General features: G+C 46.7%; 1 protein-coding gene and 1 long non-coding RNA gene across 2 annotated transcripts in view; one reads left to right on the forward strand and one right to left on the reverse strand.

The window, feature by feature from the left end:
- The window catches only part of LOC129148059 (uncharacterized), a 44,181-nt gene that overhangs the window by 18,530 nt on the left and 9,678 nt on the right, over positions 1-15,973 (forward strand). The gene's annotated exons all lie outside the window — the stretch shown is intronic.
- The window catches only part of TMEM233 (transmembrane protein 233), a 32,347-nt gene that overhangs the window by 5,172 nt on the left and 11,202 nt on the right, over positions 1-15,973 (reverse strand). Inside the window, exon 2 of the mRNA XM_008142768.3 lies at positions 3,613-3,749. Coding sequence (XP_008140990.2) covers positions 3,613-3,749 — 137 coding nt within the window. The remainder of the gene's footprint in view (positions 1-3,612; positions 3,750-15,973) is intronic.

Consider the following 15,973-nt stretch of genomic DNA (forward strand, 5'->3'; position numbering starts at 1 on the left):
CAGCCCCTCCCTGGAAGTCCTGGCTGCCTTTTCAGATCCTTACAAAAGAGCCTCCCTCGGGCACATCTCCTAGGCAGTAACGTGACTCCCGGAGTTAGATATACCACATTAGGAGGACGAGTTTGCTGATGTAATGAAAACTGACCACTCTGTTAATGACTGGCCATGGTTAGCACAGTCTTCCTTTTGCGTTTGGGAGGGAGGACGAGTGCCAGGTTTTAGCAAAAACTGTTCTCCTGGCCACCTGCATCTGGATTCCTGGGTGGCTGTGGGGAGCTGGAAAATGCAGACCGCTGGGCCTTACTTCTGACACAGCGAGTTGGAATCCATCGGCGGCGTGGGGCTTGGATGCCAACTTCCCCTGAGCCTCCCCAGGGAACTCGGAGGCAGCCCAGAGTTTGGGAACCTGTGGGCTGTAATTTTCCGTATTGCCATTCAGTCCTTCCTATGGCTGGGAGATTTTATTTCAAAGGATGAGAAATCGGCTTTGTTGTTGGACTTAACGGAAGATAGAATCAATCCCACTCCCTAGTTTCTTACACACGCACGCACACAAGCACGCATACATGCACGCGCACGCGCGCACCAGTCTTTCAATTTGAGTTGCTCCGTGGGTTCTAATTCTGGAAGACATTTCTGTGTTCTTTGTTAACATGGAGGGAAAGGTGTCTATCGAAAAGGAACCTGACCATACAGACAGGGAAGTGATTCTATCCTCACTCTATAGACAGGGAAACTGAGGCACAGAAAGTTTAATAACTTGCCAGGGTGGTCTGTGTGGCAGAGCTAGGATTTGAATCCTGGTAAAACCGGTGCAGAAGTCCATGCTCTCACCACTGTGAACACTACCCCTTAGGAGGAAGGAGCAGAGAAGTGACTCACGCTCACAGTGTAGAACTATTAACAAAGCCTCAATCACAAGCGTATACACATCACTGCCTTGTCTCCAGGTAGAAATATTTATGTTAAAGATGGACAAAGTCCCCATATAGGAAGACTTCTGGGTCCCTTATAAAACTTCTTGGATGGGCAAACTGAAATTTGAAATGCAAATTGTCCACCAGAGACTGTAAAGCAGATAATCTCCAGCTTGCTGATGTGGTTGTTGTATGTTTATGGTTTGTCTTTTTTTGACCCTCACAATGTATTTAAGCAATGTGAACTGATCGCCAGCATTTAAAAGCCAGGAGATTTGAAATGAAAACCCAGCTTTCCAATGTCTTTGGGAAAATGGGCCCCATGGAGTCTGCATTCTAAGTGGTAACGATTAGCTGGAGCAGAGTGGTGGTTGCTCCCTTCAAATGGTGCTCTCTAATTCCCCCAGTCCCCACCACTCCCTATTGTCCCACAACCGGGCTGCTTCATTCATGTCTGTTCCTTGCCTAACTCCTAAAGTCTTTTGATTTTCTTTCCCTTGGCTCTGACTCATCATGTGTTGTTTCGTAGGTTGAAGCCTCAACTACCAGCCTCATATAAAACAATTCTGGAGGTAGCTGCAGGGCGAGTGCCATCCACTGGCCTTTGTTATTGAGTGTACTAGAAGGCACATGTTGGCTTAGAGGCTGTGTGGTGTTGTGGTTAAGAACACAGTTTCCAGAGCCAGATATTCCAGGTTTAAACCCTGCCGTTACCAATCACTAGCTGTGAGACATCAGGTAAATCTTTGATTTCTTTCCTTCTCTGAGCCTCAATTCCTTCACCTGTGAAACAGGGATAATAATGCCTCATAGGGTTGCTCTGAGGAGTCACTGAGGATTAATTCACGTAAAGGCTTGGAGCAGTACCTGGTATGTGAGTGTCAGCCACTATTACAACCCACTCAGCTCAAGCATGGATCTGGGCAGTATGTATTTTCCGAAGATCCTAGGAGTTAAGCCAGGACTTGGCCTTGTTCTCTTGGAACACACACCATCCTTTGAGTTTGGCTCATGAGTTCAAATCCTTGAACTCGATTTAGTGGCATCTTAAATTCTCAGGTGCTCTCCCAGTCATGATAACAATAGTAGTGTCAGGATTAATAAATGGTTTGCATTTTTTTGTGCACCAACTAAGGAACAGACACCTTGATATACACATTTTGTGGATCATCTAGTTCACCTTCACAATAGCTCCGTTAAATGGGTACTACTTTCATTCCCATTACACAGAGGAAGAAACTGAGGTTTAGGGACATTAAGCAGATGGCTGTACTACTAACCCCGCATTCTATGGCACCAGACTTCCCCTGAGCCTCTCCCCTCTGGGAGTCCCCCCCTGCTCCTAACTTCCTATGAAACTTTCAGCCATCTGCCTCACGTCTGTTCCCTCTTTGCCCAAAGCCCTCCATTCTTTCCTTTGTGACACTTCCTGTTTTGACATCTCCTCCTCCATGCAGCTGCCCTGATTGCTCCTGGATCTGGCTTGTACCATAGGAAGTTTACCTTCTGTGACATCCACTACGCTCTTGGTTGCCAAGGGTGGGTTGGCTGATCTGGCAGGCTCAAGGGTGTCCTCTTCCTCCCTCACTCACCCGTTGACCCCTTCCTGAAATCAAGCCAAAGAGGCCGACCTACTCAGCTCCTGGTAAATGGCATGGGAATACCTGTGCTGCTCTGGCCGTAAAGCTAAAGAATTTCCCAGAGTTCTTATCTGCCTTTCCAGGAGTTGTAGAGAGAGACAGAGATGGATTGGGCCTCTCATTTCTGAGTCTTGGTTGTCTGTCACATGACCTTACCCTCTGATGGAAAAGGTCATTGATTCTAGCAGATGGAGCCCAACTCAGCTGATCAGAGAAATCTGAATAAATTTTCCCAAATCCAGAAAGAAACATCAACAGCATCCATCTCCTTATGAGGCGAGAGCTCGCTGGCAGTACCAAAAGCATGTGGTGAACCTTCTGCCCTTTAAGAACATTTTGGCTAGTTTAGTGCAAAACCATGTTGGAACACACGGTACTCAGTAGATCCTAGGGTCAGGCCGAACAAATAGTAATCCCACGTATCCCGTTTACTCTCCCACAGGCCTGCTTTCTCACAGGTAGGTGGGACGGGGTACTTTCTTTTAGCAACTGAGTCTCAGTGACATTTGCCACTCCAGCGCTGAGGCAGTGGAAACCCAGCTGGGACTCTCTGGTCTTCTCTCCCCTGGGTTAGCCTGAGGAGGCCTCATATTTTAGATCAGAGGTTGGAAAACTAGGGTCCACAGGCCAACAACCTGTTTTTGTAAATAAAGTTTTATTGAGCACAGCCATGCCCATTCATTCACTTATCATATGTGGCTGTTTTTGTGCTAACATGGCGAAGTTCAGTAGTTGGGACTGAGATGGTGATAGAGGCCATATGGCCTTCAAGGCTAAAATATTTACTCTCTGGCCATCTAGCGGAAAAGTTTGTTGACCTCTGTTCTAAATAGAGCAGCTATGATATGCTGGAGCTTTGGATAGCATGGGGCCTCGAATGATCCTGTGGAGGAGAGACCCTTCCCAGACCTCTGTGGCCCATGTGACCACAGTGAAGAAAAAATGAAAATGCTTTTGTTTGCGATTGTCTGTTGCCAGAGAATAACCTAACCCAGCCTAACAGATCCCGATGGGCATTATTCTACATTAGGAGGGATTCCAAAAAGCCTACTTACTTCCTTGCGAAGTGAACCGCACAAGAAATACCGATGATGAGAAGGCCGATAATGATGGAGGCGATGGCCACCCACTTGGCATTCCTCCCAAGCCGCCTGGATCCTTCCACGTCTCCATTGTTGTAGCTGTTCAGAGACTGGGGGACACAAGGGAAGAGCAAGTGATGACAGACAACCTACAAGGAAAGACATGTGCTTCTCAGGCTGATCTGAGCAGCAACATGTGACCACCTCCTCCAGGAAGCCTTCCCAGAACTCTCAGACTGGCTAACTTCCCTTCTGAATTTCCTGATTACTTCCATCTTACCATAGCACATTAACATGACTGATTTGGCCTCTCCTATTAGAGTATAAGTGCTATGTGGGCAGAGACCATTATCTTGTTCAAGTGCCCACTGCAATAGTTGTCATGGAGAAGATGCTTGATAAATATTTGTATAATGAAAGAATAAATGGGTATACTGTCTCACCCACTAGAACAGGGGTTTGCAAACTGTGGTCCATGGGCCACCTTCATCCTGCTGTTTTGTGAATAAAGTTTTATTGGCACACAGCCACACTCATTTGTTTACTCTTGTCGGTGGCTGCTTTGGTGCTACAGTGACAGTGTTGGATAGCTGGGACAGAGACCTAAGGCCTAAAAGGGCTAAAATATTTATTTGGTCTATGATGGAAAAAGCTGTACTCCTGCACTAGAAGGTTGATCCCTGATGTCAGGGACTTGGGCTGAACTGTTCACCTCTATGCCCAAGTCAAGCTGTCATTCACCTGGCACCTACTCATACAGCCTTCCCGGATGTTAAAATATTGAAATGTTTCTGTATTGTCTGGTAAATAGAAGCTACCCATCCAATGTCCCAACCACCCTGGCCTCTCCCCAGAATCCCCCTGACCTCACTGCGGTCCAGCAATTTAAGGGTTACCCCTTGGCCCAGCAGAGCATCCTGTCTGATTCTGTGCCACTGCCAAACTTGTCAATATTTTAAATACTGCCCATTGTAGGAGCTCAAGAAATATTGGCTGGGTGAATACTAGGTGTACCAGTTAACAATGCGGATTTTTTTCACTAGATGGAGTTACACATATGTATATATATATGCGATTTGATATGTATGCTATTTTGTTGTATTGACAGCAAGCTTCAAAACGTCATATGTCAAATTTGCTGAAGGTGTTAACATAGATATTTTTACTCTTAAAAATGTCGAATTTCGTGCCAAAAAAAAGAGCATTTGCGGAAAGTTTTAATTCATTACTTTATTTTAAAGAAAAGTGCTGCTGAAAGTTATCGTATAATTCGGGAAGCTTACGGTGAACATGCTCCATTTCAAGATACTTGTGAATGCTGGTTGAAACGCTTTAAAAGTGATGATTTCCATGTGAAAGACAAAGAATGTCCAGGTCAACCAAAAAAGTTTGAAGACCAACTATTACAAGCATTATTGGATGAAGATGTGTGTCATACTCAAAAACAACTTGCAGAAAGATTAAACGTTGCTCAGCAAACAATTTCCAATCATTTACAAGCAATGGGGAAGACTTTAAAGGAAGGAAAGTGGGTGCCACATCAACTGAACGAAAGACAAATGGAAAACCGAAAAGTCATCAGTAAAATGTTGCTTCAGCGGCACGAAAGAAAGTCTTTTTTGCATCGAATTGTGACTGGCGATGAAAAGTGGGTTTATTTTGAAAATCCCAAACTCACAAAATTATGGGTTGATCCAGGTCAACCATCAACATTGACTGCAAGGCCAAATCGCTTCGGAAAGAAGACAATGCTCTGCGTTTGGTGGGATCGGGAAGGTATGGTGTATTATGAGCTTCTAAAACCGGGTGAAACCATTAATACTGATTGCTACCGACAACAAATAATCAATTTGAACCACGCTTTGATCGTGAAATGATCAGAATGTGCCAGAAGACACGGCAAAGTAATTTTGCTTCATGATGATGCACCATCACACACTTCAAAACCAGTTAAAGACACATTAAAAGATCTTGCCTGGGAAGTATTAACCCACCTGCCGTATTCACCAGACCTTGCTCCTTCAGATGACCACTTGTTCTGATCAATGGCACACTCACTTTTTGAGCAGCACTTCAAAACATATGAAGAAGTGGAAAATTGGGTCTCTGAATGGTTTGCCTCAAAACAAGAAAAGTTCTATTGGGATGGTATCCACAAATTATCTGAAAGATGGGGGAAATGTGTAGCTAGCGATCGACATTACTTTGACTAAAGCACTTTTGATGTTTCTCTTGAAATTATCGTGTTTTCTTTGATTACACAATCTGCATTATTAACTGGTACACCTAGTATGTCTGTTTCCCTACGGAATGTGGTTCATTGAGGGCATGTTAGAATCTAGCCCAGTTCTAGGCAAAGTGGGGGTGCTCTGAGAATGCTTGCTGCTGAGCTGAAGGCCCAATGCCATTCCTCTCTCTTATAATAAGCCTCTATCATAACTCCCATTGTGAGAATCCCCCCAAAGTTGTGCGGCAGCCCAAAGACCGGAAACATGCATTCTAAGTTATAGACAGAGGGACTCCATCAGTGCCGTGAATTGTAGATTTCAGTGGGAACCTCACGACCTCATCCTGAAATTACAGCACTTGAGTGATAATCACTCCTCTTCCTGGACTATTAAGTGGGGGAGGGTTAGGCATTATGCAGTCAATTACAGAGAAACACCCAGGATGCCACAGGGCTTTCTGCTTCCGGAAGCTTCCATTAATTCTTGGATCCAGGCCACCTTAGTCAGCAACAGGCCAGGGGACTTGGCAATGAAAAGGACCTGCTTTCAGCCCTTTGTGGGAATGGGAGAGCCAGAGCCTCAGTGATGCCACGGACCGCCAGCATGGTGAGTTTCAGATTTCCAAGTCCCGAACCCTGGCGTTATCAACCCTGGGTGCTCATTAGAAACACCTGGTTGTTATTATTATTATCTTAACTAGAGGCCCAGCACATGAAATTTGTGCATGGGGGTGTGTGTGTCCCTCAGCCCAGCCTGCACCCTCTCCAATTTGGGACCACTTAAGGGATGTCAGACTGCCCATTTAGGCCGATCCGGGCCTAAATGGGCAGTCTGACATCCCTCTCAATATTCAGGACTGCTGGCTCCCAACTGCTCACCTGCCTGCCTGCCTGCCTGATTACCCCTAACTGCCTCTGCCTGCCAGCCTGATCACCCCCTAACCACTCCCCTGCCAGCCTGATCGATGCCTAACTGCTCCCCTGACAGCCCAATTGCCCCTAACTGCCCTCCCCTGCCGGCCTGGTCACCCTAACTGCCCTTCCCTGCAGGCCTGGTCACCCCTTACTGCCCTCCCGTGCCAGCCCGGTCACCCCTAACTGCTCTCCCCTGTAGGCCTGGTCCCCCCCAACTGCCCTCCCCTGCAGGCCTGGTCACCCCCAACTGCCCTCCCCTGCAGGCCTGGTCCCCCTTAACTGCCCTCCGCTGCAGGCCTGGTCCCCCGCAACTGCCGTCCCCTGCAGGCCTGGTTGCCCCTTAACTGCTTTCCCCTGCTGGCCTGGTCCCCCGCAACTGCCCTCCCCTGCAAGCCTGGTTGCCCCCAACTGCCCTTCTCTGCCAGCCCGGTCACCCCTAATTGCCCTCCCCTGCTGTCCTCATCGCCCACAACTGCCCTCCCCTGCTGGCCATCTTGTGGCAGCCATCTTTGACCACATTGGGGCAGCCATCTTGTGTGTTGGAGTGACAGTCAATTTGCATATAACCTCTTTATTATATAGGATAGATAGCTTGGCCCTATTCTGGAAAGATTCTGATATAACTGGTGTGGGGACCAGACATCAATTAAAAAAAAAAATTGTGGCCCTGGCCAGTGTGGCTCAGTTGGTTGAGCATTGTCCTTTGTACTGAAAGGTGGCAGTTTGTGGGCTCAATCCCTGGTGCATGTGGGAGGCAACTGATAGATGTTTCTCTCTCTCTCCTTCTCCCCTCCTCTCTCTCTAAAAATCAATAAAAACATTTAAAAAATTGGGGTGAAATACATATAACATAAAATGTACAATTTAGTGGCATTAAGTACATTCTCATCGTTGTGCAACCATCACCATCACCATCATCTCAAACTCAAACTCTGTACCTACTGAACACTAACTCCCCAATCTACCCTTCCCCAGACCCTAGTAACCACCATTCTACTTTCAGTCTCTGTGAAATTGACTACTCTGTGTTCCTCATATAAATGGACTCAGACAATATTTTTGTGTCTGGCTTATTTAATTTAGCATAATGTCCTCAAGGTTCACCCATTTGTATAAAAGTGTCAGAATTTCCTTTCTTTTTAAGGCTGAATTATATTTCATTGTATGTATAGATCACATATTGTTTATCCATTCACACATCGATGGACACCTGGGTTGTTGCCACAGTATTCTTTTTTTAAAGCTTTTCAGGATTGAAAATCTTTGGCAATAATTCTTAATGTCCTACAAGGTTATGATGTTCAGCACCTTCAGATTTATCCCAAGGAAGTGTGTAACAGAGCATGAGCTCTAAACTCAGAGTGATCTGAGTTCAAACCCAGTGTCCTATTAGCTGTGAGAATTAGAGCAAGTTATCAAGCTTTCCAAGCCTTAGTGTTTTCATCTGTAAATTGGGGACAATAGTAATATTACCTTCTTCACCTTGGATAATAAATTAACGCATGAAAAGTGGTTAGCATTGGCCAAACACATAGTATACACTCAATAAATGTTAGTTTTTATTGTGAACTAGAGGCCCGGTGCACGAAATTCGTGCACAGGTGTGTGTGTGTGTGTGTGTGTGTGTGTGTGTGTGTGTGTATGTGTGTGTGTGTGTGTCCCTCAGCCCAGCCTGCACCCTCTCCAATCTGGGACCCCTCGAGAAATGTCCGACTGGGATCGGGCCTAAATGGGCAGTAGGATATCCCTTTCACAATCCAGGATTGCTGACTCCCAACTGCTCGCCTGCCTGCCAGCCTGATCACCCCTTAACCACTCCCCTGCCAGCCTGATCGATGCCTAATTCCTACCCTGCTGGCCCGATTGCCCCTAACTGCCCTCCCCTGCTGACCTGGTCGCCCCCAACTGCCCTCCCCTGCAGGCTTTGTCCCTCCCAATTGTCCTCCCCTGCTGGCCTGGTTCCCCCCATCTGCCCTCCCCTGCAGGCCTGGTTGCCCCCAACTGCCCTCCCCTGCTGACCTGGTTACCCCTAACTGCCCTCCCCTCCCATCCTGGTCACCCCCAACTGCCCTCCCCTGCAGGCTTTGTCCCTCCCAATTGTCCTCCCCTGCTGGCCTGGTTCCCCCCACTGCCCTCCCCTGCAGGCCTGGTTGCCCCCAACTGCCCTCCCCTGCTGCCAGCCTGGTCCCCCCCCCCTCAACTTCCCTCCACTGCAGTCCTGGTCGTTCCCAACTGCCCTCCCCTGTGGCCTAGTCACCCCCAACTGCCCTCCCCTGGTCCCCCCAACTGCCCTCCCTTTCAGGCCTGGTCCCTCCCAACTGCCCTCCCCTGCTGGCCTGATCGCCCACAACTGCCCTCCCCTGCCAGCCATCTTGTTTCCACATGGGGTGGCCATCTTTGACCACATGGGGGCAACCATCTTGTGTGTTGGACTGATGGTCAATTTGCATATTACCTCTTTATTGTATAGGATTGTCACTACCTGTCTTGTTCTTCCTCAAAAAACTTGATATCCTTGGAGTGCAACAGAATTATCTAGGCTACTTATCAGAATCATAGGTGGGGAGAACAGCCAGTCTGTGCCATGTCTATGTGTGTAGGCTCTGCCCATGAGCACAGGTTACATGTGGGGGTCCCTGGGCCACTTGAGTTGTTTGTTTCAGGTTGCCTGACGAGGGGCATTTGGGTGCAATGCAAGCCATGGCCAAATCCTGCCCAGCCTTCCATCACCTGCTGCCAATCTGGCCTCTTGTTTGTGACCCTCCTCTTTGCAAATCACCAGCTCTCTGGGGCTCATAAGGGAGACGTTGAGTCGCTCCAGGAATGGGACCATGTTTGGCTTGAAGAATAGATGAAAAGTCTCCTTCAGTATCAACTGTGAACTGTTCTCTCCCCATGAGTGTTCTTATGAATTCGTTTTCTCCTCTGGCTCTTGGGAAAGGGGCTGACCATGGGTAAATCTGCTGGGTGAATATGAGGATCTGGGGGAAGGGATGAGGTTGGATACTCTGGAACTGTAAGATTTCACTCTAAAACCTTCACTGTGAGGATCTCGGACTTTAGGGTGGAAATCTAGCTGTGAAGTAGGAGGGGACTGGTGCCTCCTCCCCACTTCACTGGCTGTAATTCCTCCAGATTGGAATCGCATACTAGCATCTCCCAGTAGATGCTATGGACCGAAGTGGTAGAAATGGATTTTAGAGAAAAATGCACAGTTTATATATATATTTTTCCTGATGAGCTTAGAAAGCAAACTATCCCATCTATTGTGGAAGAACTAGACAGAAAAGGGGTGGCTTAGATATTTAAATGATCTCGTTAATTCTTTTACAAACTACCCATGTGATTTGTGAACATGTAAAGCATTCAAACGCTACAGAAACATATGCAGTAACTAGTAAACTCGTCTCCCAATCCTATTTCCCAGAGATAACCACTGTTAATAGTTTGCATTTGCTTCCAGATTTTTTTCTTCCCACGAATAATATGAAAGGAAAACTGACACTTTCTCTTGCTTTCAGTGTGACTAAGCACATCGTGGCAATTTGCACCCCGAGATAAACCAGGAATAACAGGGTCAGTCTGTCTAGGCCGCAACCCCCCAGCATTACAACTGAGTATTTTCCATACGTCTTGGCAAAGACAAATTCATCCTGCCCTTCTGTGATTAAACCTAAGTCCCTTCCTTTGTGGGTACTGTAATCTTTTGAGAAATTTACTGTTTTGCTTTTTTATTTAAATTATCATGAACAGACTAAGGTAAAACTTGGTAACCTTGACAATTTTGTATTTGTTTTCTTTAAATACTTGGGTTGTGCTTTTTATTTGGCTAGCTGGTTGTTTTGAAGTTGGTCGCTTGCATTTCATGTAACTTTTTTTCTTTTCTAAATGTTTCAGCCTGAGTCTTTCTTTGACAAAATAATATGATAATGATGACATTTACTGAGCATTTATTATGTGCCAGGCACTGTGTCACATCCTATTCAAGGATTATCTCATTAGTCCTCATAACAACCCGAGGCAGATGCTTTACTGTTTCCATTTTCAAGTCACATAGCTGGTTTGGTAAAGTGTGTGTCTCTGTGTGTGTGTTTCTATACTTACACACTCAGAGTTCTTTGTTAGTTTTCTTTTTCTCGTTATTCTAAAAATATGAATACTATCACACTATATTTGTTCTACAACTCACTTTTTCCCCCCACTTGATAGAGGGCGGGCAACTTTCCAAACCAGTGCCTCCAGGTCTATCTAATTCCTGCTTTCTCCAGTTATGATTTAAAATAACGAGTTCTATCAATAGACTTTCTAACGTTACACCATCCTTGCATTCTTGGGGGGGGTCTTAATCTGTCAGGCCCCATTTTGGGGGGCTAACTTTGTTTTCAAACAGCTTCTAACTTACAGAAAAGTTGTGAGTGTAATTGTCTCGTCCTTGCTAATGGCTTTGTAGTAGTGACTTAGATGCCCCCCCTCACCCATACACATTTGTTGCTTATCGTTTGTGGCAGGTACATAAGAGGCTGCGGTGCACATTCTTGTTCATACGTTTTTGTACACATTTGTGCCTCTCCTTCAGACGGAGCCTAGGAATTGGATTGCACAACCGCCCTCATTTTAAGGTGCTAAATGGCAAGTTCCTGTCCCTGTTCACTGTGCAAAGTATGTTAAAAAGAAGGACTTCAGCTTCCTTCCAGTTTTCATTCTCCTCTGGGAGGCAGGTGACCCTTTCTCCGAGTGAGGACAAATGGGCTCTCACCACACATTTCACAAGGCACTCAGGAGCCCCCAGCAGTGTCTTTTCCCTTTTCTCGGGGCCTGGGCTTACACTGGAAAAATATAATCATAATTGCAAAACCCAGGGCTTGGTCAATTGCCTCGAGCCAGCAAAGGCCACATCCGGACAGGAAAGCGGGCAAGTTCCTTTCTCCTGTAGTAAACACCAGTGATGCCACGACCACCGCTCCTGGCTATCTCAAGCATGTCATTTGTGCACCCCTTCCCTGGACGGGCACACGAAGCTGAAATACCCACTGAAGGCAAGTTGGCCAGGAGCCAGAAACGAGGAGGCCTGTTTCTACGCCACGCACAGGAAGGCTACAGCGTGGAGCAGCAGGACTGGGTCGTGAGGCCCTGCAGCCAGGATCCTGGAAGGGCCAGGCCGCTCCCGGCACCCACATGGCCAAGAAGGAGCGACCCAGCGCCACCCCATTCATTCTCATCAACGGGGGATGAACACCAGTAGGAATGACAAACTGGGAATTTGCAACACTTTACACCAAATGGTCAAGCTGTTTTACTGTCCAAGCCAGGAACGATGGAAAGTGCTTCATCCTTTCCCTCTTGCCGCATCCCACGTGGTGCCGCATACGGAGGTGCTGCCTGTGGGGTGGGGCTTCCAGGCGCAGGCCTGAGATGAAATTCTCAAAGTCATACCTTTCATACTGCCCTGTGTCGGTGGCTTCCAACTCTGGCTGAACCTTAGAACGACCCGAGGAGCTTAAAATCATTCTTGTGCCCAGCCCCACCCAAACCAATTGGACCAGGATCTCTGGGGATGGGACTCCAGCATCAGCATTTTTTGAATCTGATCCCAGGTTGAGAAGAACTGAGAACTACTGTCCTGGACAGCCATTCATTCCTTCATTCCTTCAAAAACTATTTATTGAACACCAGTTCTCTGCCAGGCAATGCTGCCTGCCCTCATGGAGCTTATATTCTGGTGAAGATGGAAAACAAACAAACAAACATGCAAATAAACAAGATGAGGACAGAATATTATCAAGGCAAGAAGAATGGGGTGGAGTGAGGGAGCTCTGGCTGAGGTGGGGGCAGGCAGGCTGAGACCTGAAGACTTGAGAAGGAGCAGGCCTGCACAAAACAGTGAAAGGAAGATGCCTGGCAGAGAGAGACAGAGAGAGAGAAAAGAGAAGCAAGACCCAGCGACAGAGCTTTTGCACCTTGAGGGCCCCAGTGGGCCAGTGGTGGAGCCCAAAGAAGTCGGTGGGGTCTAAGTAAGAGATGATGGCAGGGCTGCCTGGGATACCTCAGTGCCCACTGGAAGCAGCAGCCAGGCCCTGCGGTGCTGAGGTTAGCAGATGAGACTTTTGTGTGAGCATGTGAGAAATACCTCCTAGAAATACAGAAAGGAATTGTGCCAGGAGTTGCCTTAGCAGGGATGGATGAGAACCAGTGAAACCTGGGCTATTGTTTATTAGCATAAGCCCCGTGTACACTCACAGGTCATTCATGCCCAGGGAAACTGGGACGAAGACAAAAATAGATCGTGCCTCTTCAGTGACCACATTAGCTTGGAGTAATTGTTCTAGTTTGGAATGAGGGTTGAAGTAAAAGTAAACCAAGGAGCTGTGCTAAATAAGGTAGCAGGTTGGCTTGAGACCAGGGCAAAAGTAATGGTCTGTTAAGAGCTCTTATGTGACACTCCACTGGGTAACAGCCCTAGATCTCTAGTTTGTGGCCTATTCTGGGATTCCTTCCTGGGCAATTAAATTCATTTTAAGTAGATGACATAGATGTCATAGCTTATGGCTCTAGAACACAGCAAGCTTATTCCACCTCAGGGCCTTTGCACGTCCCGGCTGTGCCCCGATCTTCTGACAGCTGGCGTCATCCTTTGCCAATCAGGTTTCTAAAGAAGGATCTCTTCTCCACCACCTGCCCCCACTAGGCCGCTCTAATACGTGCCTGTTTATTCTTTTCATGTGCTCATCACTCTCTGAAATGATCTTATTTATGTGCTGGCCTGTGTCTGGTGTGTCTTCCTCCATTCATACATAAGTTCGCAGGGAGCTGGGACCAGCCTCGTTTGACAAGCAGGGGAAGGCTGTGGTTGTCCTGTGCTGCCCATGGAAATGTGGGCAAGTCTGCCCAGTTTCAGGATAGAATGAATCCTTTGGCTATAGATCTGAAGCCACACTCCCCAAAGAGCGCATTTGTTGGTTCCCTGTGTCTCATTTCTTATTGGGTTCAGGATTCTTTTCTTTTTTAAATTTAATAAATCTTTATTGTTCAGATTATTACAATTGTTCCTCTTCCCCCCCCATAGCTCTTCTCCACCCGGTTCCCACCCCACCCTCTGCCCTTACCTCCCCCCACTGTCCTCATCCATAGGTGTACGATTTTTGTCCAGTCTCTTCCCACACCCCACACCCCTTTCCCCCCGAGAATTGTCACTCCACTCCCTTTCTATGCCCCTAATTCTATTATATTCACCAGTTTATTCTGTTCATCAGGTTTTTAATTCACTTGATTTTTAGATTCACTTGTTGATAGATATGTATTTGTTGTTCATAATTTTTATCTTTACCTTTTTCTTCTTCTTCCTCTTCTTAAAGAATACCCTTCAGCATTTCATATAATACTGGTTTGGTGGTGATGAACTCCTTTAGCTTTTTCTTATCTGTGAAGCTCTTTATCTGACCTTCAATTCTGAATGATAACTTTGCTGGGTAGAGTAATCTTGGTTGTAGGTTCTTGCTATTCATCACTTTGAATATTCCTTGCCACTCCCATCTGGCCTGCATAGCTTCTGTTGAGAAATCAGTTGACAATCATATGGGTGCTCCCTTGTAGATAATTATCTGTTTTTCTCTTGCTGCTTTTAATATTCTCTCTTTGTCTTTTGCTTTTGGCATTTTAATTATGATGTGTCTTGGTGTGGTCCTCTTTGGATTTCTTTTGTTTGGGGTTCTGTGCACTTCCTGGACTTGTAAGTCTATTTCTTTCACCAGGTGGGGGAAGTTTTCAGTCATTATTTCTTCAAATAGGTTTTCAGTATCTTGCTCTCTCTCTTCTTCTGGCACCCCCATTATTCTGATGTTGGTACGCTTGAAGTTGTCCCAGAGGCTCCTTACACTATCTTCAAATTTTTGGATTCTTTTTTCTTTTCCGGTTGAGTGTTTTTTGCTTCTTTGTATTTCAAATCTTTGACTTGATTCTTGCGTTCCTCTAGTTTGCTGTTGGGTCTCTATATAATATTTTTTTTATTTCAGTCTGTGTATGTTTAATTTCTAGTTGGTCCTTTTTCATATCCTCAAGGGTCTCGCTAAATTTATCGGTCTTTTCTAGGAAATTCTTGAAAAACCTTATAACCGTGGTTTTGAACTCTATATCCAGTCGTTTGTTTTCCTCCATTTCTTTCATTTGTGATCTGTTTCATTGTCTCTGCATTTTTGCTGCTTCCCTGAGTTGGTAGGGTAGCTTTGTGTGCTAGGTGTCCTATGTGGCCCAGTGGCTTGGCCTCCCCAGTTACCTGAGGTGGACACTCTTGGTGCACCTCTTTGTGGACTGTGTGTACAGCCTTGTTGTAGTTAAGTCTTGATTGTTGTTTTTTTTTTTAAAGGTTTACAGTGTATCTTTTTTTTAAAAAAAATATTTTATTGATTTTTTACAGAGAGGAAGGGACAGGGATAGAGAGCTAGAAACATCAATGAGAGAGAAACATCGACCAGCTGCCTCCTGCACACCCCCTACCGGGGATGTGCCCGCAACCAAGGTACATGCCCTTGACCGGAATCGAACCTGGGACCTTTCAGACCGCAGACCGACGCTCTATCCACTGAGCTAAACCAGTTTCGGCTTAAGTCTTGATTGTTGTTGGTATCACTGGGAGGGATTGAATTCCAGGCCAATTGGCTGTGAGGATCAGTTGTGTCTACGCCGGGAGAACTTCTGTGCTGGAGACACTCTTATGAGACAAGACTTGCAAAATTGCAAAAGCCTCTGTGCTCAGCTTGGATGGGGCGGAGTCTCAGGGCTGAGCAGACAGTCTGGGCTTCTCGTCAGCCCTGCCCTATGAGGCCCCTGGGTCTTAGTGTCCCTCGGTAATCACTGCAAGAACCTCTAAGACTAAGCCGCCCTCGAGTTTTGCCTGCTGCCAGACAGTCCAGTTTCTCCCCCAATAAATCTGGATTCCCAGATTCTCGCCTGGAACTGGAGTTCAGCGTAGTGGGGAGCTTCCGTTCCCACCTGCTAGAGAAAGCCAGCGGCACAGTCAGCAGTCCTCTCTTCACGCGCTCGCGCGCGCGCCTCCAGACCTCTGCCTTTCGTGGTTCCCCTGAGTTTCCGCCTGACAGTCCAGATTCCCCCGTATAAGCCTGGGTCCCCAGGGTCTCTCCTGGAACTGGGGTTCAGTGCAGTCAGAACTGGGGTTCAGCGCAGTCGGGAGCTTTTGTC

This window comes from Eptesicus fuscus, chromosome 23 (genome assembly GCF_027574615.1).
Source record: "Eptesicus fuscus isolate TK198812 chromosome 23, DD_ASM_mEF_20220401, whole genome shotgun sequence".
Classification (NCBI taxonomy): Eukaryota; Metazoa; Chordata; class Mammalia; order Chiroptera; family Vespertilionidae; genus Eptesicus; species Eptesicus fuscus.